A 25,237-nucleotide genomic window follows, 5' to 3' on the forward strand; every position below is an offset into this window, starting at 1 on the left:
CATTAAAAAAAAAAAAAAAATCTTAGTTCTCTCTCCTCTTCCACCTGAGTCATTTCTAGATTTCCCTTTGTGAGCTCATTAATTCTCTCTTCCATATGGTCTGTTCTATTTCCAATACTTTCTAATGTAGTCTTCATCTCATTTATTGATTTCTTCAGCTCTAGAATTTCAGTTCAGTTTCTTTTTATAGTTCAATTTCTTTGGTACTCTTTCTGTCATTAATTTTATTCCTGAGCTCATTGAACAGCCGTTCTGAGTTTTCTTGTATCTTCTTGAGTTTCTTCATGATTGCTATTTAAAATTCTCTGTCATTGAGATCACAATCTTCCCATGACTTTGAGATTGGTTTCTAGAGAATTGTCACTTTCTTTCTGTATTACCATTGTTGTTCATGGTGTTTAATGGGTTGTACCACTGCTGGTGCATTTGAAGTAGTGGATAGCTTTCTTTTAGGTTAACATTTTGATTTTAACAATTCAGATTGATAGAGGTATTTATTTTGTTTTCCAGTAGATGGTGCTATAGCCCAAGCTTCTGTTTTCTTTTATTTGCAGTACTTCTGGTGGAGGAAGGCAGTGCTGTGATGTTGGAAATCACCACCTAGGTGATCAGGGTGATAGGTGCCACCACTATGTCTGGGTCACTTGGGTTTCAGTGTACCACTACCATATTGCAGGGATGTGGCTGGTGGAGGGGAGCCACGTTAATGAGCCTGCTGCACTGCTACCTGATTCTCTATGACTGTGACTTTGTGGGAGTCTATAGACACATCTCTGCTGCTGCTGCTGCTGGACTCCACCACAATTTAGGGAGAAATTTAGATTCTTGGCCACTAATGCTGCTGCTGCCCCTCTTGCTTTCTGCCAGCTGTGGTGTGGGGACTGTACCCTGACTCCTCCATCACTACTGAATGTGCGGGAGCTACAGGCAGCTGGGGAACTGCATCCACAGCCATTGTCTCTGTCCTTTGCCCCATCCTGCCTCCCCTACACATTTCAATATGCCCACCTTAAGATGCACCAATGTGTGGATCTCTCAGGCATTCTGGTATGTTGTGCAGAGGAATCTTTGTTGGGTTCTAGATGTCCGACGAGTTGTAGATTTATAGGGAGATACAAAGGGGTTGTCTTTGCCATGATGCTGATATCACTCCCAAATACATATATTTTGAAACCTTTAGTTTGGGCTTTTAAAATGTTTAGTTTCAAGAAGTACATAAATTAACTACAGAAACAATTTAAATTTGATACAACTGTTCAGAAAACCAATTAGCTACTCCTCATACTATTGAATCTGTGCTCCAAGGGACAGAGAGGGTCCTCATCCTCAAGAAGCTTAATATCTACTAGGGAAGGGAGTTAAATAGGCAGCCTATAATTTCAGATACTGATAATGAATCAAAAAATAAGGGCAGGATAATATGATAGAAAGCACCTGGGGATCAGAGGTCAGAAGCCAACTTAGATGGGGTGAGAGGTCTCAGAAATTCAATAGCAACCTGAACAACAATGATCAGAAATAGCAACATTCCAAAAAGGAAAGGGCAAATGTAAGAACCCAAGGCTAAAAATGTCTTGGAAGTTGGAAGGAATTTAAAAAATAAAAACAAAAAACAGCCTAGAATATACTGGTCTAGTGTGGGGAACACTAGCAGAAACACATTTACATTAGAGAAAGACTAGGCATTAGGTTTCCAAATCTAGTTCATCATCAAAATCACCTGTATCTTCCTATATACATTTTTGTGGGCCCACCCACTCGGAATTTCCTGAAATAGGACTCAAGAACATTAAACAAAACAAAACTCCTTAGGTGACATAGCTACCACATTTGAAGAGGACTGACAAAACACTACAGGCTGAGGAAATGGAATATGATGTGTTAGCCTTAAAATAAGTCAAAGTGAGAGGCAACAAGTGTTTACTTGAGATCAAAGAATAGCTATTTGGAAAATACTGATTCAGGCAGAAAGCCCAATAAAGTCCCAATTATGGGGTGAAGACAAGGGGTGTTTATGAGAAAAACAAGGAAAATAATTCAAATAGAAGGAAGGAAGTTCTATAGGTGCTATTCAGCCAAGGAAGGAATTTCTATAGGTGCAAATAAGCTAAGCTATTCTTTAGCTATATGTGTGTGTGTGTGTGTGTGTGTGTGTGTTAATTCTAAAGAATGTCCTTAATTATCAGTCCCATAGTCAGGTCTGCTTTCCTGTTAGCAAACAGTTGTTCATATGACAGTGCTGCTCTGGCCAAGTCCAAAGTTTATTTTGCCCAGTTCAAACATTCCAAAGCTTCAAGAAGTAAGACTTGCAATGCAGTTCCTCTGGAATGGCTCCTCTCCCTTGTTTAGAACAATTTTTTACTGTTATGGACTCCAGAAAACATTCTGTCATCAGCCAAATATTACTTTAACGTGGGATAACATAATCTTTGGGTTAAAAGATAAAGAGAGAAAGAGTTCAAATTACTGAGTGAAAGAAAGAATAAAGTGGACTGAAACTTAAGGAAATTTGATTCCTGTCATATTTCAGCTTCCAATTGGCTACTTGTGGCGTAGGGTGAACTACTGATATTCTCTAACCCACCTTTCGTTGAAGTAAGAGTATCTCTGAAGTTTCTTTCAGTCCTTAAACTCTATGCCTCTCTGCTAAAAGAATAATTCTTATTTCCATCTCACATGGTGGCATCACTGTGCCGTCCCCCAATGCCTTTTGCTCCACATGTACTGGGACAGGGCAGTAATCTGATCATGGAAAGAGATGTCTGTTTCCCCTTAGTGTAGATACCCCAAACTTTGCCAGTGACCTTCTTGTTCCCCAACTCAAGCTTCTGGAAGGAGTACCAGTAAAGTGATCTCTTTACCACCACCACAAGAGGGGAGGGGAGGGATAGCTTCCTTCATAAACACCCCCTCCCCTGGTATGGCATTTCTCTGCTTCCCAATTCTTTTTCATTAATGAGATGGAGGGGGTTGGGCAGGGGTTTGCGCCAACTCAGCTGAAAGGGCAGCTTTCAGCAGACCCTTCAAAGAGATGGTTGACCTAATACCTGAGAGTTCTCTTGACTTAAAATACATGCTTTTGTTCTTTTTCTATGGACTTGAGTCTTCCAGCTAACAGGAAAGTGCCTATTCAAATTTCAGTCAGTTCTCTTACAAGTTTTAGGATACATTTAAAATATCAATGGAGAGATAAATAAAAAATAAAAGTTTCTGTTTTTCTGAAAGAAAATACATAATTAAATACTTTGAAGTTGTATAACTTATACCTTAGATTAACAATAATTTAGGAAAAAGAACTACTGGATAGATGTTTAACATAACCTAATTGCCTTTGATTCATGAATCACTGGACAACAGGCCCCTAAAAATGCTCTTCTGCATGTCATTTCAATAATTTTTGCTAAGTTATCCTGGAGAGCTGAGAAGTTACTGAGTTACATGGCACTTAATATCAAGTATGGGAGGCAAACTATGCATGAGAGCAGCTGAGCAATACTACCCCAGTCAGTCGTCTGTATCCCTTAAATAATTTTAGTGATTCTCTTCTTTCCCCAATACCTAACGGTCCTGATAAAAAAGCACAACAGAAGTGGCTGTAAGAACTCTGGCATCTGGAGGCTACACTTGGATACTATCAGTGATATCAGTGTTGGTTTGCTGGGATGATAATCAGCTCTTAATTGTAGATAATCTCATTGGTTAACAAAGTTAACTCACAAAAGCGACCCTTTGTACTATAATTAACCTCATCAAATGTAGTATCATAGAACAGTAATATTTGCCTAGCCTGAGCCTTTTTTCCTCTGTACACCTTAAGTCTTACATTGCTGTGTAAAGGAGGTATCGTGGCCATTGTCAGACCCACATAACATGAGGAAACTAAAGTTCACTAGAAATGTGAAGTGCCATAGCTTAAACCCGTGACTTTTGCTCCTGTTTGTCAAATATTTATTGAAAATCTATGTTGTGTGTGACAACATGGATGGACCTAGAGAGTATTAATGCTAAGTGAAATAAGTCAGACTGAGAGAAAGAAATACCCTATGAACTCACTTATATGCGGAATCTGAAGAACAAAATAAAGGAATAAACAAAACAGAAACAGACTCTGTCGTGCGGGAGACCCTGCTCGCTGCGCCATTTGTCGTGCAGGGAGGCCTGCGGGGTCTCTGCTCCCGCTCCCCACACAAGAACGCAGGACATGGTGAGGCCAAAAAGGAACACCCACGGAGCCACAGACGGGGGAGCCACACCACCATACTCTCCATGGCGGCACTACACTCTCACTGGAGGCTGGATCCACACTGTCCGCAACCCGCCATCCACACTTGCCAGCCCAGCCGCCATCCTCCTGCCAGTCCCCATTCCCTCTCTCTCTCTAGCGTAGCCACAGCAGTTATATTAGTGGCCAATGGCTCACTGGTTACAGCTGATGGCCAACTAGCCACAGCTGATGGCCATCCCATCACAATTGATGGCCATTTACTACCTGAGCCAGCACCTGTCTATGTGAGGCCGAGGAGCAAACAAAGCAGAAACAGACTCATTGATACAGAGAACAAACAGATGTTTGCCAGATGGGAGGGGGTTGGGGAGCTGGGTGAGAAAGGTGGTAGTTACAAAATAGTCACAGTGATGTAAAGTACAGGATAGATAATATAGCTCATGATGTTGCAACAACTATGTATAGTGCCAGATGGGTACTAGGCTAATCAGGGAGATCACTGAATGAATTATAAGAGAAAAAACCTGAGCTTGATTTCTGGATGGGTCAGCTGAGTATGTGGGTATAAACTCAAAATGGAATAACCTGTAGCCTCACTAGGAGTGGTCTTAGAAGACAGTGGTGAGCGAAAGTTTTCCCAAGTGGTGGAGCTTTTGGCAGTGCCTTCATCCATATGTCCTTCCACACCTAACCTGCTTGTCTGCAATTTTTCTTCTTCTAGGCCCCTGACCAGCCTGCCAGGTCATTCACCACTGCCCTTGAGTATTATGTTAATGTCAGACCATTTCTTCTTCCTCATAAATAGTATGGTCTTTATATTTAGAAATCAGGCACCTTTTGTGAAATTCATTGTCTAATAAATAACAAACCAAATAATTAACACTCCCACCCCCACATTGAGTCATCTAATTCCTATCCTCAATGCTTTCTGAGCAAATCTTGTTCAGAAATTGTTCCTTTAGTAGCTGATATCTACTCTTCTTTTGTAATCATGGGTAGAATATTTTGTATTAGTATACTACTGCAGTAACAAAACTCAAATAACTGCAGAATGATCATTAATAAATTTGGCTAGTATAGGTATAGTGTCTATGTTATATCTTTAACTGAAAAATAAATTTTACAGCATTGTTTTTCTCTACCAGAATCCCAATTTATTATTGTTCTTTTATAGCTTTTTCATGTTTTGCTTTCTAAAGTATTTTCTATCCTTCTTTTTCGAAGAATTATTTTAAAAAGGAGAGCACAATATCTATGAGAAGATAAATAACATTTCATTAATTGGGAAATTATTTCACCTGACAAAAGAAAAGGCTGATAAAATCCTGAATTGCTGACAGATATATCTGGCCCTCCATTTTATATATCAGAAATCTAAGCCAAACTTTCCATTTATTTTTAAGATGCAGCTCATGTTTTAATTAACTGTCAGTTACTATTTCTGAACTACATTTAAGTAATTACTTTCCATTTATGATTAACCTCAATTTAATTGATCATTCCTTTAAATTCAAAGGATATTTTCAAAGAACTTTCTCTGCTTGATATCTTCATGATTTGTTTCATAGAACTATGTATTCCATTACCACCATGACAAAAAAAAATGATGTGAGGTTTTTTCCTTGTTATCAATAAAATCATCAATGTTTTTTAAAAAATTAAAAAGCTACTGAGCCATAGAATTTAACAATAAACAAAATAAGAATATAAGGGTTATGTTTTTCAAGTGAACATTTTAAAACAATGATTAATTATTTTGGAAATAGAGATGGTTTAAAAAAATAGATCCTTTACTACTGATTATATTAAGAAATTTCGTAGTACTTATACTTTTCTTGAAAATAAACCATAAAACCATCATAAATGTAGCATAGTTTACAGTATTATAGGTATATTTTATTTTCAATTCATGTATAAGAAAACTGCTTCAAGGAAATAAAAAAGAAAATCACCACCTGGGTTTTCTTATAGGTTTATGGTGATTACTACTATAAGTAAATGCAAAAAATACACAAGTACCTGGAAAGAATCCCTGTATGTAATCAAGTGGAATGTTTGAAAACAGTGATTCAATACAAGGAAAATCTATTTCCTTAATTTAAGTAATAATAATTATTTTAATCAGTGTAAAATCAGATATAAAATATCTAAAAATAATTCATAACCTAAACATATGAACATTCATCAACACCTAATACTTTAAGTCTCATAAGGAGTGTGGTAATTTCCTTTAAGTGTAGTTAGTTATTCATAGACAAATAGGCAAAATGACAACAGAGAATTTTATACACATTTATCAAGAGTATATGGTATTTTTTATGTTCTACAAATAAAATATTTCATGTTTAATACCAAAATATTTAAAAATGATGTTTGTTGTCAAAAATATATTTTCATAACTGAACTCCTTGCAATATTAAAGATAGCTCAGTACTTCTTGTATTTAAATGGTGAGATCTAGGCCTTCTTGATAGATGACTGTATTTTGGTCTAATTTTCCCAAAGGAATTATTATACGTTTTAGATAAACTAAGTTTACTCGTACCCCAATTCACAATAAGATTTAAGTCTTCTGGAGGTAAAGTATTTGTTCTTCTGCTTTCCTCTCTTATTTTAGTATCAAGCTTCTTCTTTGGATTGTGGTTGATATGTTTGCACTCTTTGGTCATCTTCTGGCTTTGACTAGTATAGTAGTTTTCATTGATACATGGGCTTGCCAGTCCACTGGGACATATCATATTCTTGTAAGCAATAGAAGGAAGAAATGTTTGAGATGATATTTTTCCAAAGGATCCAGTGGGTAAACCTTGAAGATACTTGGGGAAATGTTGGCTAGTTTTATATTCATAGATTAATTTTCTTGAATTTGAATCATCTGATTTGATTGAGTATAGATCATCTATTGCTTTATTTTGACAGGTATCTGTTGAACTTTGAGGTGTATTCAACTTTTCAGAATTATGTTGAGGTATGCTAGGTAAAATTCCAAGTCTATTTTGTTTTAAGACTAATCCAATGCCAGGAATAAAAAGTCCTTGTTCTTCCTGTTTTGATAGATGAGAGGTGTCTGTGTTTGAAACAGAATGATGTACATGTCCATTCACTGCTGTATCTTTCCAGATTAAAGGGTTATATATAACTTGTCCATCAATAGGGCATGAATTGCACTTGTGGAATAACCAACTGTCAATACATTTCCTATGAAACTTAAAAAAAAAAAGGTTATAAATTAATCAGGGCTATGATTATCTTGTTTATAATGTATATTATCTATGCAAATTTTCCCAGTTTCATTATTACTATTAAAACTATTTAGCAAAAATGGAAGATAATTATAATTTATCAAGTTTCATGAAAATATTGTGAAGAGGTATTCTTAAAAATGTAGTTGGTTATGGGCTGATGTCCATTTTCAACATTAAAATGGAAAACCTTCATTTTTGTAATTTCATTAAAAACTACTTATTCAAGACATTAATTTTGCTGTTGCTTTCTAATGAATGAAAATTTTAAAATAAAAAAGTCATAACCAACTAGAGTTGAAAACCAATCTGATGATGGTAACATATAAAATAACAAATCACATTCTTGGGGGAAAAAAACCTATCAGATATTTTAACTATGGTGACTCTAAAACTATAAATGTTTAGTTATTGAAACAACTTGATTTCAGAAAAAACCTGGTTACCAACTACATAGTGATCAAGAAACATTAGACTTTTATTCCAGTGGGTTAATTTCAAATGATAACTATGTCAAATTAAGCATATGAGTATCTGTGTCATCCAAAGAATCACAAAAATACATTAAAAATTATTCCATAAGCTTTTTCTTTTTATGGATAACTAAAGTAGACAAAAGAATCTAACTTAAAGGGCCAGTTTCTCTTTCCTAGATTGTATGTACAGAAATGAGTCCTAATCAATAGGAGGAATCCATTCTTAGGGGCAAAGCTGCCTTCTCAACGGTCTCTGCTGCAGCTCCTCTACATATGCTGTTCAATTTGAACATCTCTTCAATAATACAACTAAAAAGTGAAAGGAGAGACTTACATTGTCACTTCATTTGTGAAAACTGGCCCTATAGGGAAAGTCAAACTAAAATAATGTAACTTCTACCTTGTGAGTACATGGTAGCAATCTTGTAAATTGACCAAGATGAAATGCCTTCAAACAAAGTCGGCACTGGTACCCTGGAGCAAGCAGCTTACTACTCTTTGTGATCAGAAAGAGAGGCAGTGACTTTACCATGCATTTTGGTGTGTAAACCTGGCTGAATAAGAATAAGCAGAGACAAGAATGTACACATGTAATTACAGATCAGGAAGTAATCAATAATGCAGGTAATAACCTCCATATGAATAATGCAAATGAACCCAATGTTTTCTTGAACTGAAAATAATAAATCTCGTATATTAAAAAGTTAAAAAAATCTATTATGAACATCAACTTCATAAAAATACAAAATTTAGTAATTTCAAATAAAAATACTAACATGAAATATTTTGATTTGCAATTTTTAATGTCAATGAAACCAGAACACAATTTTGATGAGAACCACATACTCAAATTATTTCAGTCTGAGCCAGCACTTAGGCTTGTTTTTAGGAAAATACAGCCCAATTTAGTTTGCCATCTGGCAGAAAGTAAGGTGTACAGTAAGCCACATTAAATATTCTAAGTTACTATGTATGATAAATTGGTAGATCATAATTCATGAGGAAACTCATTTTCGCTTGGGGTATATACTTACTCTGTCAGTATTGTTAGACCATGTTGATGTGACTCTAAAAGTACCAAGCCCATTTATGTAGCCAAAGTGCCAACCAACATAACTGAGATTATACAATGTAAATTAACTGTTATTTGATGCCATTAGCTACTGATAAAAAAGATAAAATAAATATTTAAAAGCAAAAGCTTGGTTAAAAGGTTAGATGCATTCCTATTATTCAGAACAAAGTTCAAATGTATTCTTCAGAAAAGCTTGTATTTCTCATTACTCTACCTATATACTTCACTCATGCTATAGAACTTGCTTTTATCAAGGTCATCTAATTGTCAACTAAAACAAACAACCTGTGTACTTTCATTATTTCAGGTTGTTAACCACTCTCTTTAATTTTGAAACTCTCCTTTTATTTATTTCACTTTCTCTGCCTAGAATGTCCTTCTACCCCTAATGTTCTCTTGGCTCCCCCCACTAGTCTCCTAAACCTTTAGTTATACAAATTATCATTCTAATAGGTAGAAGTGTGATACCTAACCAGGGCCAGGGAAAAGGATACGGAGAGCCTTTGTATAGGCTCATTTTATACCTATAAGGCATAAAATGCTCCACAAGAGCTGTGGTCTCCAAAGTGTTAGGCATACCCATAGGAAATGTGCTAAATATCCACTGGGTTGCATAGAAAGATATATATGAACAAGCACAATTTTTGTTTGGTTAATTCACTGAATGTATTTATTTATTTATTTATTTATTTATTTATTTATTTATTTATTTATTTATTTATTTTGTTGGGTGAAGGAATTATTTAGATGTTCTTCTGTGCCTTTGGGAAGCACTGGTTTACCACCAATCTCTCCCTATGGCTCAGAGAAATCCATGGGCCTTGCTACTCCATATTTCAACTTTCTTTCTTTCTCCCTCTCTCCCTCTCTCCCTCTCTCCATTTCTCTCTCTCTCTTTCTCTTTTCTTTCTTCCAGGTTTATTTAATTAAAGTTTATTGGGGGTGACAATTGTTAGTAAAGTTACATAGATTTCAGGTGTACAATTCTGTAATACATCATCTATATCTCACGTTATGTGTTCACCACCCAGAGTCAGTTCTCTTTTCATCACCATATATTTGACCCTGTTTACCCTCTTCTAGAACACACTCTTCCTTACCCTTTGGTAACCACTGAACTATAGTCTATGTCTATGAGTTTTTGTTTCTTCATTTGTGTTGTTCTTTTGTTGTTTTCAGTTTTATATACCACATGTCAGTGAAATCATATGGTTCTCTACTTTTTCTGTCTAACTTATTTCGCTTAGCATTATAATCTCAAGATCCACCCATGTTGTCGCAAATGGTACTATTTCATCTTTTCTTATGGCAGAATAGTATTCCATTGTGTATATATACCGCAACTTCTTTATCCATTCATCTATCGAAGGACACTTTGGTTGTTTCCATGTCTTGGCCACCGTAAATAAAGCTGCAGTGAACATTGGAGCACATGTTTTTATGGATAAATGTTTTCAGATTTTTTGAGTAGATACCCAAAAGAGGGATTGCTGGGTCATATTGTAATTCTATTCTTAATTTTTTGAGGAACCACCACACTGCCTTCCATAGTGGCTGCACCAATCTGCATTCCCACCAACACTGTATGAGGGTTCCTTTTTCTCCACAGCCTATCCAAAACTTATTTGTCTTGTTGATGATAGCGATTCTAACTGAGGTGAGGTGATAGCTCATTGTGGTTTATATTTGTATTTCTCTGATGATTAGTGATGTTGAGCATTTTTCATATGTCTATTGGCCATTTGTATGTCCTCTTTGCAGAAATGTTTCTTCAGGTGCTCTGTCCATTTTTAAATTGGATTGTTTGTTTTTTTTCTTGTTGAGTTATATGAGTTCCTTATGTATTTCGGATATTAGCCCCTCATCCCATTCTTTTAAAATGATCTTTTGTGTATGTTTTATAATGGACCTAATATGTTAATAATAAACAGCAACTTTAATTTTCTTTAGTTGGTAAGTATTATGACAAAAGGTCTGGAGGCCTGTCCACTAGTAGACAGTACAATCTGTGTTCATCAATACACTCAGGACTCTTTCTCTGTGGGGGTGGAGTAGAGGAGGAATGAGGCAGAGGAGACTTCCTTCCCCCAGAGACCAATTACTTCAAAGAAAATCTCAAATGCCCCTATATTTTTTCTTTATATAATGTATAGTCAGTTTAAAATTTACATTTATTGAGAGGATCATTTACTGAGGAAACGTCTATGTTCCTATTATCTAGTACAATCTCTGATAGAATAATTATAGACAACATTATTCCTACTCACAAAATTCCTCTGAGGCTGGTGTTATAATTATTCTAATTATTCCCATTTTAAAGATGAAGAAAAAGTGGCAGAGAGAAGTGAGGTAACTAGCCCCAAAGTCATATAGCCAGTTTATGGTTGTACTAGGATTGGGTTTAAGCAGTCTGACTGCAGAGCCTTGCTCTTCACTTGCATATTATGTCATCTAGTATATAATAAGAGCTCAATACATATTTATTGAATAAAGGAAAGAATAAAACTTATCAAACTGAAAAATTATATAAGTATCCAAAGTCATACAAGAAATGTAAATTTCACTGAGAGTCTTACCCCTGCTTTTCTTGAAAATGTGGCATCTTTTCTTCTATCTCATTTTTAGTATCTATATATTTTACAATTTCATTTGATCTTTTTTCTAGTGCTTTCCATCTTTGATTTCTCTTCTGTAATAGGTAAAAAGTAAAGGTTACTTTGCAAATCATGGTAATTAGGGGGTTAAAATGAATAGGCTGCATATCAATAAGATAAAATTGTGGTAAGTCAGTTTGTAATGTTGAGATCTGTTTTTTAAACAAATTTTCAAATTTGATGGCTGTTCTTAAGATTTATGTGTAATGTTATCAGATGTTTGTTTTTGTGTTGGATTTTATAAATTATCTATGTAAGAAATGATTGCCTTGTACATCCCTATGAAAAAGAGTTTCCAAAAATTAGTCTTTAGCTTTTATTGAAACTCAATTAACTATATTCCAGAGTGTTACCTATTCTTATTATTCTCAGATTTATTTTTACTTAAGTTTACAACAGGACAAATATGAACACTATATAAAATTCAAGATGGATACTGTACCTCACGAAAAGTAAATGGGTGAGAAAGATGGCAGCAGTTATCAAAACATTCCTGGCATAAGTGATATTCTATACATTGGGTACACCTAAAAATGCAAAACATCAAAACATATAAGGAAAAAAAATCCAATTACTTTGATGTTTTTTCCCGTTTTCCTACACTCCTTCCCCCACTACTGTTCAAGCTGTTGTTTCTCAGTCGAATTGTGTAGGACACAACTCCCTGGCCCAGGCTGGTATTATGAGCCTTGCTCTCCCCCTGGCTGAGGCAGTCAGTCGCTGGTTGTCGGTCAGCCGTTCACAGCAGCTCATGGCAGCTCTCCCTGGCTGCTGGCACGTCATGCTGGCTACTGGCCACTCATGCTGGCCACCGGCCACTCATGGCAGCACACGATAGCCCACAGCAGCACACGACAGCTCACGCCAACCTCTGGCTGCTCATGGCAGCCCAGCTCCAGGGAGAGCTGTTGTTCACAATCTTAGCTGTAGAAGGTGCACTCGCTAGCACATGTGGGAATCAAACCGCTGACCTCAGCGTTAGGAGCCTCATGCTCCAACCAGCTGAGCCACGGGACCGGCCCTACTTTGATGGTTTTTGATGAAAAATCTGGCCAAATTTTCTTGGGAACTATGCAGATATGACAAGGTCTATCTTAAGTCTCGTCTTGTATTAGTTACCTATTGCTATTATAATAACTGAGAACAAATTTAGCAGCTTAAACAATGCCTATTATCACATTGTTTTGTAAGATAGAAATCTGACATGGGTCTCAATGGGCTAAAATCAAGGGATTTGCAAGATTTCATTTCTTCTTAAACACCCTAGAGGAGATCTCTTTCCTTGTGCTTTTCCATTGTCTAGAGGTTGTCCACCTTCCTTAGCTTAGCTTCTGATCCTTTCCTCCATCTGCAAAGCAAGCAAAACAGCATCTCTCTGTGCCTTTCTTTCATAGTCACTTTTCTCTCTGATTCTTTTGTTTCTCTCTTCTACTTTGAAGAACGCTTGGAATTCCAAGATTACACTGGTCCCAGGTAATCCAGGATAATATCTTTATTTCAAGGTTAGATGATTAGCAATCTTATTTGCATTTACAATCTTAATTCCCCTGTGACATGAAGCCTACAGGGTCTAGGCACAAGGGTGTGGTCATATTTGTCCAGGGCTTCCAGGACAGGATGCTACTTCAGACTCAATCTAGGCTAGAGTGCAAAGCCAATATTCTTGTGTAAGTGAAGAAAATAAAACAATGGCAGTTCTGAGGTAGTGGGCTGACAGAGATCATCAACCTGTGAGTCCTAAATAAGTGGCCGTCAATTAAGGCAAACACACTATTATATAAAGAATGAGAGGAAGAAGGCAGACTAGATGACTGGTACTCCAATGTTCATAGTTTCCCCAAGGTAAAAAGAAAAGTTAGAATATGTGTTCATCACTTTACTGATGGTACTCACTTATAACACTTCCCCTCAATTGGAAATTGTTTACAGTTATTACAGGGAATTCCAAGGTGTTTGTCCAGTCGCTGTTTCTCAGCTGCAGCCACAAGTTTGCTAGAGTTTTTGAATTCCTCTAAAATAAGCTTTAATGGTGCAAACTCTTTCCTACACAGAGGACATTTCAACATGGAAGTGTTTGATGCCTTGTCCTGATAATTAGCTAAGATCTTCATGCATTTTATATGTACATTATTGCCACAGCCAAACCTGTTAGAAATAAAATTCAAGGTTATCATTTGTATACACAAAGTTATATATATTTATATAAATAAAATTTTCTTTGCTTCCATATTTATTTCCCATAGAAATAGATTCAGATTTTCCAAATATAGCTTGATTACATACACAAGCACATACCTTATCTGTCTTATCTATCATCTTTAATTTAGGACATCAGAATTCCAAACAAATTCCCTCCCATTCCAATGAAATGGTGGTGAAAGATTTTACATCATTAAAGTATTTTTCATTTGTAAAATGAGAATGCATGTAGTCTTAACAAAAAAGAAAATTATAATTATTTAAATAGAAAGCATCACTGAGAGCAGGATTGTCATCTTTTTTCCTAGAAATCACACAATATATGGTAGTACTCAATATCTGCTGAAAGAAATAATATTTTAGGAAATAGTTAATAATTTTAAAATACACAATAAAAGCAACCACATGAGAAAACTACAATGTGGATGAAAATTTTGGCAAATGATCAGGAGAGAAAAGAAGAATGAAAAAGTTCAATGGCAAACGGTTGCCCAAATTTTTCAAGTGCAACGTTATAGTGCCTTGAAGAAAAGTTGACTGACACTCTCAATAAATATTTCTGTAAAATTTTGAATTATTTAGGTTTAAAAATAGTTTTGAAAAACTGAAAAGAATTTTTATCATTTTAAAGTAAAATAATCTTTACTTTCAGAAAACTCTGAAATTACTCTAAACCATGGCATTTATTCATGTGTTAAAACAAAAATGCGACAATTATTCTACTTTAATAACTTGAAGTAAAAAGGGAAATAAAGTGGACTTATGTTTTAATTTTCATCCTTTAAAAACATAGCCCAGGAATAGAGTAAGAATAGGACCTCTCACAACATATAAGGAAACAAAAGAAAGTCAATTGAGCATAATTGTTTAAATATATATATTGTTTCTCTATCAACATGTCTCATAATATAATCAATTACAAACATACTAAATTAATTTTTTTTTGGTAAGCTTTTAGACTCAAAAAAAAAAAAAGAAGAATCACCTGCAAAAGGTGACGGGAAGCTTTTTCTCTAAAAGTACTTCTTGACAAATAGAGCAGATATCATCTGAACCAATTTCCTTCTGTTTAATGTACCCATCTGCTTCAATATGTGTATTTTCATCATTTGTTCCTTTTTGGGGAGTTTGAACTCGATGAATCCCCCGAAGTAAGTCACTGATTTCTCCTTCCACGAGACCTAACTGCAAAGCAGCTAGTGAAAAATCCCAAAGTATTAAAATTCAGTGACAAAATTAAAGATACAAAAATTTAACAACTTGTGCTGACATTTTATTTCAAATGTCAGAAAGATAGTTTTGGTTAAATTATTATGCTGACCTTTGCCACTTTTTTGTATTCCTTTCAGAGTCAAATGATCACAAAAGAGTCATTTATAAAAAGAATAGAAGTTCTCTCTCTCTCTCTCTCTCTCTCTCTCAACTAAAAAGAGTCAGTGCAAGTAAAGTTTTGGATTAATTTTATGATAGTGTTCATCCTTGGGTTGGTGTTACAATTATGTCTTACAATTTGAATCTGCTCACTTATAAGGACAGCAGGATCAGCACTCAGGAATGTTAAAAGAAACGGAGCACAAACACATAAAGAGAAAGCAGGGGTATTTGAGTAATTAATGTAATTAGTATTTGTTAGATGAATAAATAATAGGAAAGCAAGACTCAATTGTGCCTGTTTTCCTGTCTCAGTTTTATGTCTCTATCAGAGTGTCTCGGTAGCTACATCCTTCACAGATTTGGTAAATATTTCTCAGGATAATCTATTAGGAATTGTATTGCCTGTACCCTTGAGATGTACATTCTTTAAATTCTGAATTTCCTCCAACCTGCTGTCCTGATAAGAAATAGATTCTAAGTGCATATAGTTTTTATCAGGGCATCCTAGATTCTTTTATTCCCTGGCCCATCCCTATGTTTCTTTCCCCTTCCCTCTCCTTAACATGCCATAATTTAAATGCCAGCTGCTCTTAATCCTCTTGAGTTCTGATATTCATTTTACATATTCTTTAATACACGTAGGTTAAAAAATTATTTGCAAGATAATGAAAAACTCCATTTCCTGGAAACTCTTAATTAAACACTAAAAATACTGAAAACATCAGTTAAATTTCAATACAAAAATCTTTGTTCCTCATCGAGGTGGGGTGGTAGATGAAATGCAGGAAGGTATCATCCTTTAATTAACCACTACTTTGGAGGATGAGGGTATTTGTCACAGAGACACAGCAATATCTCTTTCCTAAAAGAAATGGGGAGGAAAATGAAGAACAAAAGATTGTGCTTTTGGGAACAAATATTCTCTAAGAAGGAGGGAATACTGAAACATGATAGTTCATAAAAGAAGCTGGCCATACACTGTTCTATGTGGTATAACATGAATTGGAGAACAAAAGGGAAAAACAAACTCTTCTGAAATTAATTTGGAAAAATTAATGTATGAGACTATGAAAGAAATTCTTTTATAGAGAAGAAAAAGGCAGCTATCCTTTTTAGATAACACAGTATATTACAAAAAAACAAATTACAGAACTCTCTAAATAATTGCCATTACGAAACAACAGCCATTATGAAACAAGGATAAAAGAAGCACTATTACATAACTGTTATTGAGATAACTGGGTAGCAATATGTAGAAATTTTGATTAATTCAAACCAAATACCAACTTCCAACTTAAATCAACACAACTATACATGGATGACATAATGAAGATTAAAAATAAAATAGAAAAACTAGAACAGAACTTCCAAAAGACTATCAATACTACGGAAGAAGCATTGAAACAATATACACAAAAGGTAAAATTGGTCAGATTTAACAACTCAAATATCAATATGTGTAATAAAATTTAATAAAGCCATATAAAAAAGAATTATAACTTTAGGAAAAATATGCAAAGAGGGGTAATCCCTATATTTAGGAAAACTGTGTAGTTTTATCTCAATAAATAAATAGCCAAAGTTCACACAATTCACACATAAAATACAAATAGTGAAAAAGGCAAGGGAAGACATTCAATTTCATTAATATAAAAAAAAATAAGTTAAAAATAAGAATGAGGCACAGACATGGAATAAAGCCTAATGAATAAGCAATAATAAATAAATAGAATGTTATCTTTTATTTGTATTTTTTTGTATTTAAAAAAGTTATTTCAAGGCGCTCTAGATCATCTAAGGGTATGTTAGATGTATGGGAGAATGGAAACCATTTTCTTATTTAATTTACTAGGTATGAATAGATTAATATGAACCTCAGATATGGTATTTTTTCCCCCACTTTGTGTGACTTAGTCTTTTTTTCTAATATTATCGAAATAGCATTACTGTTTCAAAATATTTCCATGTATCTTTAATTATTTTCTTTGGAGACTGAAATATTTTTTGTTCACATCTTTCATAATATGCTTAAGTAACATAGTTAAATGTGCCTAAAACATGAATACAAGAAACAAACAAAAATGGCAGAAAATTGATATATTGCAGAAATTGTAAATCAGTAAAAGTATTTTGAAGACCAATTTGGCAATATATATGAGTGGCAGACATAAAAATATTAATACTTAAGAAAAACACCCCAAACTTACAGATACAGAGAACAGATTGGTAGTGTCAAAGGCTGAGGCTGGGGGGTGAGATAAATGTGTGAAAGTGGTAAAAAGGTACAAACTACCAATTATAAAATAAATAAGTCATGGGGATGTGATGTACAGCATGGTAACTGTTGTTAATATTGTACTGTATATTTGAAAATTGCTAAGAGAGTAGATCTTAAAAATTGTCATCACAAGAAAAAAAACTATGTGTAGTAGTGGATATTAACTAGACTTATTGTAATTGTTTTGCAGTATGTACAAATATTGAATAATTAGATTGTACACCCAAAGTTAATATAATGTAATATGTCAATTATATGTCTATTAAAAAAATCGAGGAGTTCCGGAAAAATGGCGGAGTGAGGTGAGCCTCTGTAAAGCTCCCCTGGAATTTACAAAGAATCGAACAACAAAAACTCCACAAAGGACTCCCTGCACAGCAGACAGGCAAGACGAAGAGGCCCACTACCGACTGAAATCACCTACAGGTGGGAGATTCGCGCGCGCGAGCGGGGGGGAGGAGGAAAGTGAGAAGCGGGCGGAGACGCAGCTCCGCGGGCGCAGGACTCAGACCCAGCTCAGTGCGCCGAGCTCGCTGCTTCCCGGAACTACCGCAGCTGCGGGAGATCGGACTGCTAGGGCTCCGCCAGGGCTCCACAGGGCTGAGGGGACAGCATATAACACGGCTGAACCCAACGCTCACGGCAGAGACCTCGGAGAAAAGACTGAGGGAAAAAGGCTGAAAACGGTGGTTTAAGCCCGCACTGCCGAGCAGAGAACGGAGCCTTAGGCACTGAGACTAGCCGCCTCCCTCCCTCTCAGAGCTCGCCCGCCCCCACCTGCCCGGTGCTAGAAGCGAAACAGTAGCAGTGTCAGATCAAAACAACAGAAAATTTGCTATATTTGAGAACTGTGGCCCACAAACACAAATCCACAGCCCAACTAGTTCCGGCAAAGGGAAGAGAGCTGTGGAAGCAGGACAGGCTGTGGTGGTGGTCGCTGCCATTGCTCTGGGCCACCTCTCACAGCTCACCCGCCCCTGGCCCCACCTATCTGGGCGGTTCCCTGCAGGAGTAAACAGAACTGCTGAACAAAGAAAGACCTCTTCCTATCAACTTGTTGCAGAAGTCACTCCTGTAGATGTCTAGGAAGAGAAATAGTAAACCAGTAATCGCCATGAGTAACCAAGGCAACAAGATAGCTCAGAAAGAAAGTGAAAAATCTCCAGAAAAGGCACTTAAAGATACAGAAATATGTGACTTAAATGACAGAGAATTCAAGGCTACAGTTCTGAAAAAACTCAACGAGATACAAGAAAACACAGATAGGCAGTTAAATGAACTCAGAAACTCAATTAAAGAACAGTATGAGCATTTTACGAAAGAGATTGAAATTTTAAAAAGAACCAAATAGAATTTCTGGAGATTAAGAACTCAATAGAAGAAATTAAGAATGAAATAACCAGCTTAGGTAGTAGAGTTGACCAGATGGAGGAAAGAATCAGTGACATCGAAGATAGAAACCTGGAAATGACACAGATAGAAGAAGAAAGAGACTTGAGACTTAAAAGAAATGAAAGAACTCTACAAGAACTTTCTGACTCCATCAGAAAGAGCAATATAAGAATAATGGGCATACCAGAAGGAGAAGAAAGAGAGAAGGGAACAGAGAATATATTCAAACAAATTGTCGATGAGAACTTCCCAAATTTGTGGACAGAACTGGACCCTCGAATCCAAGAAGCAAATAGAACACCTAGTTACCTCAATCCCAACAGGCCTTCTCCAAGGCACATTGTACTGAAGCTGTCTAAAATCAACGACAAAGAAAGAATCCTCAAGGCAGCCAGGGAAAAGAAGACGGTAACTTACAAAGGAAAGCCCATTAGATTATCATCAGATTTTTCAGCAGAAACTCTACAAGCCAGGAGGAGTGGAACCAAATATTCAAACTATTGAAAGAGAGAAATCATGAGCCAAGAATAATATATCCAGCAAAGATATCCTTTAGATATGAAGGAGGAATAAAGACCTTTCCAGACATACAGAAGCTGAGGGAATTTTCTAATACACGACCTGCACTACAAGAAATACTAAAGGAGGCTATTCGACCACCATCAACAGGGACAATTTGTGGCAACCAAAACTCAAAAAGGGGGAGAATAAAGGCCTGAACCGAGATATGGGAATGGAGAAAGTAAGCGTGCTGAAGAAAATGGAATACTCTAAATATCAAACTTACTTTTACATAAACTTAAGGGTAACCACTCAAAAAAAATCCAGAACTGAAATATATACTGAAATAAAAGAAGAAACAGAGGGAAACATCATAGAATACCACCACACAGAAATAATAGACAACAACAAAAAGGCAAAGAAACAATGGAGACACAGCCTTACCAGAAAACTAAAGATAGAATGACAGGAAATTCTCACATATCAATAATCACCCTAAATGTAAATGGACTGAACTCACCAATAAAAAGGCACAGAGTAGCAGATTGGATCAAAAAACTAAACCCAACCATATGCTGTCTCCAAGAGACACATCTCAGCTACAAGGACAAGCATAGACTCAAAGTGAAAGGGTGGAAATTGACACTCCAAGCAAATGGTGCCCAGAGAAAATCAGGTGTAGCCATAATGATATCAGATGAAACAGACTTCAAGGTGAAAAAGATAACAAGAGACAAAGATGGACATTTCATAATGGTGAAGGGGACTGTAAAACAAGAAGACATAACAGTCATCAATATTTATGCCCCCAGTCAGGGAGCACCGAAATACACCAAGCAACTACTAACAGAACTAAAGGGAGAAATTGACCAAAACACAATTATACTAGGGGACTTAAATACATCATTGACAGCTATGGATAGATCATCCAAACAGAAAATAAATAACGAAATAGTAGCCCTAAATGACACATTAGATGAAATGGACATAATTGACATTTATAGAGCACTTCATCCTAAAACATCAGACTACACATTCTTTTCTAGTGTACATGGAACATTCTCAAGGATAGACCATATATTGGGACATAAAATCAGTCTCAACAAATTTAAGATATTGAAATCATACCATGCATATTCTCTGATCACAAGGCTTTGAAATTGGATATCAACTGTAAAAAGAAAGCGGGAAAAAACACAAATACATGGAGACTAAACAACATACTTTTAAAGAAGGACTGGGTCAAAGAAGAAATTAGAGGAGAGATCAAAAGATACATAGAAACAAATGACAATGAAAATACATCCTACCAAAATTTTTGGGATGCAGCGAAAGCAGTTTTAAGAGGGAAATTTATCTCATTACAGGCCTATCTCAAGAAACAAGAAAATTCCCAAATAAATAACCTCATGTTACACCTTAAAGAACTAGAAAAAGAAGAACAGGTAAAACCCAAGGTCAGCAGAAGAAAGGAAATAACAAAAATTAGAGCAGAAATAAATGAAATAGAGAACAGAAAGACAATAGAAAAAATTAATGTGACAAAGAGCTGGTTCTTTGAGAAGATTAACAAAATTGACAAACCCTTGGCTAGACTTACTAAGATAAAAAGAGAGAAGACACTGATTAACAAAATCAGAAACGTAAAAGGGGAAGTTATCACGGACACCACAGAAATACAAAGGATCATCCAAGAATACTATGAAGGACTATATGCCACCAAATTCAACAACCTAGAAGAAATGGATAAGTTCTTAGAAACATATAGCCTTCCAAGGCTGAACCATGAAGAACTGGAAAATCTAAACAGACCGATCACCAGTAACAAAATTGAATCAGTCATCCAAAACCTTCCCAAAAGCAAAAGTCCGGGACCAGATGGCTTCACTAGTGAATTCTACCAAACCTTCAAAGAGGATCTAATACCAATTCTGCACAAACTCTTCCAAAAAATTGAAGAAGAAACAGTACTCCCCAACACATTTTATGAGGCCAACATTACCCTGATACCAAAACCTGGTAAAGACAGCACAAAAAAAGAAAACTACAGACCAATATCTCTGATGAATACCGATGCAAAAATCCTAAATAAAATTCTAGCAAATCGAATACAACAATGCATTAAAAAGATTATTCATCACGACCAAGTGGGGTTCATCCCCGGGGCACAAGGATGGTTCAACATACGCAAATCCATCAATGTGATACATCATATAAACAAAATAAAGGACAAAAATCATATGATTATATCAATTGATGCAGAAAAGCATTTGACAAGATACAACATCCATTTATGATTAAAACACTTAATAAAATAGGTATAGAAGGAAAATACCTTAACATAATAAAAGCCATATATGACAAGCCCTCTGCTAATCTCATAATTAATGGAGAAAGACTGAAGCCCTTTGCTCTACGTTCAGGAACACGACAGGGATGTCCCCTATCACCTCTGCTTTTCAACATCGTGTTGGAAGTCCTTGCCAGAGCAATCAGGCAAGAGAAAGAAATCAAAGGCATCCAAATTGGGAATGAAGAAGTTAAATTATCACTCTGCAGATGACATGATGCTATATATAGAAAACCCTAAAGACTCCACCAAAAAGCTATTAGAAACAATCAACGAATACAGTAAAGTTGCTGGCTACAAAATCAACGCACAAAAGTCCATTGCCTTCCTATATACCAACAATGAAATCTCAGAAAAGAAATACAAAAACAATTCCTTTTACAATTGCATCAAAAAGAATAAAATACCTAGGAATAAACTTAACCAAGGATGTGAAAGACCTATATGCTGAAAACTATAAGACTTTTCTGAAAGAAATTGAAGAAGACACAAAGAAATGGAAAGACATTCCGTGCTCATGGATTGGAAGAATCAACATAGTTAAAATGGCCATATTACCCAAAGCAATATACAGATTCAATGCAATCCCCATCAAAATCCCAATGGCATATTTTAAAGAAATAGAACAAAAATCATCAGATTTGTTTGGAACCACAAAAGACCCCGAATAGCCAAAGCAATCTTAAGAAAAAGAACTATAATGGAGGTATCACACTTCCTGACTTTGGCCTGTACTACAGGGCCACAATAATCAAAACAGCATTTTTATGATAGTGTTCATCCTTGGGTTGGTGTTACAATTATGTCTTACAATTTGAATCTGCTCACTTATAAGGACAGCAGGATCAGCACTCAGGAATGTTAAAAGAAACGGAGCACAAACACATAAAGGGAAAGCAGGGGTATTTGAGTAATTAATGTAATTAGTATTTGTTAGATGAATAAATAATAGGAAAGCAAGACTCAATTGTGCCTGTTTTCCTGTCTCAGTTTTATGTCTCTATCAGAGTGTCTCGGTAGCTACATCCTTCACAGATTTGGTAAATATTTCTCAGGATAATCTATTAGGAATTGTATTGCCTGTACCCTTGAGATGTACATTCTTTAAATTCTGAATTTCCTCCAACCTGCTGTCCTGATAAGAAATAGATTCTAAGTGCATATAGTTTTCATCAGGGCATCCTAGATTCTTTTATTCCCTGGCCCATCCCTATGAAATTTCAATACAAAAATCTTTGTTCCTCATCGAGGTGGGGTGGTAGATGAAATGCAGGAAGGTATCATCCTTTAATTAACCACTACTTTGGAGGATGAGGGTATTTGTCACAGAGACACAGCAATATCTCTTTCCTAAAAGAAATGGGGAGGAAAATGAAGAACAAAAGATTGTGCTTTTGGGAACAAATATTCTCTAAGAAGGAGGGAATACTGAATCATGATAGTTCATAAAAGAAGCTGGCCATACACTGTTCTATGTGGTATAACATGAATTGGAGAACAAAAGGGAAAAACAAACTCTTCTGAAATTAATTTGGAAAAATTAATGTATGAGACTATGAAAGAAATTCTTTTATAGAGAAGAAAAAGGCAGCTATCCTTTTTAGATAACACAGTATATTACAAAAAAACAAATTACAGAACTCCCTAAATAATTGCCATTACGAAACAACAGCCATTATGAAACAAGGATAAAAGAAGCACTATTACATAACTGTTATTGAGATAACTGGGTAGCAATATGTAGAAATTTTGATTAATTCAAACCAAATACCAACTTCCAACTTAAATCAACACAACTATACATGGATGACATAATGAAGATTAAAAATAAAATAGAAAAACTAGAATAGAACTTCCAAAAGACTATCAATACTACGGAAGAAGCATTGAAACAATATACACAAAAGGTAAAATTGGTCAGATTTAACAACTCAAATATCAATATGTGTAATAAAATTTAATAAAGCCATATAAAAAAGAATTATAACTTTAGGAAAAATATGCAAAGAGGGGTAATCCCTATATTTAGGAAAACTGTGTAGTTTTATCTCAATAAATAAATAGCCAAAGTTCACACAATTCACGGCAAGGGAAGACATTCAATTTCATTAATATAAAAAAAATAAGTTAAAAATAAGAATGAGGCACAGACATGGAATAAAGCCTAATGAATAAGCAATAATAAATAAATAGAATGTTATCTTTTATTTGTATTTTTTTGTATTTTACTAGGTATGAATAGATTAATATGAACCTCAGATATGGTATTTTTTCCCCCACTTTGTGTGACTTAGTCTTTTTTTCTAATATTATCGAAATAGCATTACTGTTTCAAAATATTTCCATGTATCTTTAATTATTTTCTTTGGAGACATCCAGAATATACAAGGAACATAGTTCAATGTGCCTAAAACATGAAAACAAAAAACAAACAACAATTGCAGAAAATGGATATATTGCAGAACTTGTAAATCAGTAAAAGTATTTTGAAGACCAATTTCTCCATATATAAGAGTGGCAGACATACAAATAAATAGACATATGAAAAATGCTCAACATCACTAATCATCAGAGAGTCATGGGGATGTGATGTACAGCATGGTAACTGTTGTTAATATTGTACTGTATATTTGAAAATTGCTAAGAGAGTAGATCTTAAAAATTGTCATCACAAGAAAAAAAACTATGTGTAGTAGTGGATATTAACTAGACTTATTGTAATTGTTTTGCAGTATGTACAAATATTGAATAATTAGATTGTACACCCAAAGTTAATATAATGTAATATGTCAATTATATGTCTATTAAAAAAATCGAGGAGTTCCGGAAAAATGGCGGAGTGAGGTGAGCCTCTGTAAAGCTCCCCTGGAATTTACAAAGAATCGAACAACAAAAACTCCACAAAGGACTCCCTGCACAGCAGACAGGCAAGACGAAGAGGCCCACTACGACTGAAATCACCTACAGGTGGGAGCTCTTCTGTAATAGGCAAAAAGTAAAGGTTACTTTGCAAATCATGGTAATTAGGGGGTTAAAATGAATAGGCTGCATATCAATAAGATAAAATTGTGGTAAGTCAGTTTGTAATGTTGAGATCTGTTTTTTAAACAAATTTTCAAATTTGATGGCTGTTCTTAAGATTTATGTGTAATGTTATCAGATGTTTGTTTTTGTGTTGGATTTTATAAATTATCTATGTAAGAAATGATTGTCTTGTACATCCCTATGAAAAAGAGTTTCCAAAAATTAGTCTTTGGTTTTTATTGAAACTCAATTAACTGTATTCCAGAGTGTTACCTATTCTTATTATTCTCAGATTTATTTTTACTTAAGTTTACAACAGGACAAATATGAACACTATATGAAATTCAAGATGGATACTGTACCTCACGAAAAGTAAATGGGTGAGAAAGATGGCAGCAGTTATCAAAACATTCCTGGCATAAGTGATATTCTATACATTGTGTACAC

At 35.3% G+C, this 25,237-nt stretch overlaps 1 protein-coding gene across 1 annotated transcript in view; it reads right to left on the minus strand.

The window, feature by feature from the left end:
* Positions 1–6,618: 6,618 nt before the first annotated feature.
* The window catches only part of ZSWIM2 (zinc finger SWIM-type containing 2), a 31,874-nt gene continuing 13,255 nt past the window's right edge, over positions 6,619–25,237 (minus strand). Inside the window, exons 6-9 of the mRNA XM_019754496.2 lie at positions 25,153–25,237; positions 11,595–11,707; positions 8,344–8,497; positions 6,619–7,431 (exon numbers count right to left, since the gene is read on the minus strand). Coding sequence (XP_019610055.2) covers positions 6,619–7,431; positions 8,344–8,497; positions 11,595–11,707; positions 25,153–25,237 — 1,165 coding nt within the window. The remainder of the gene's footprint in view (positions 7,432–8,343; positions 8,498–11,594; positions 11,708–25,152) is intronic.

This window comes from Rhinolophus sinicus, linkage group LG01 (assembly GCF_036562045.2).
Source record: "Rhinolophus sinicus isolate RSC01 linkage group LG01, ASM3656204v1, whole genome shotgun sequence".
In the NCBI taxonomy this organism is placed as follows: domain Eukaryota; kingdom Metazoa; phylum Chordata; class Mammalia; order Chiroptera; family Rhinolophidae; genus Rhinolophus; species Rhinolophus sinicus.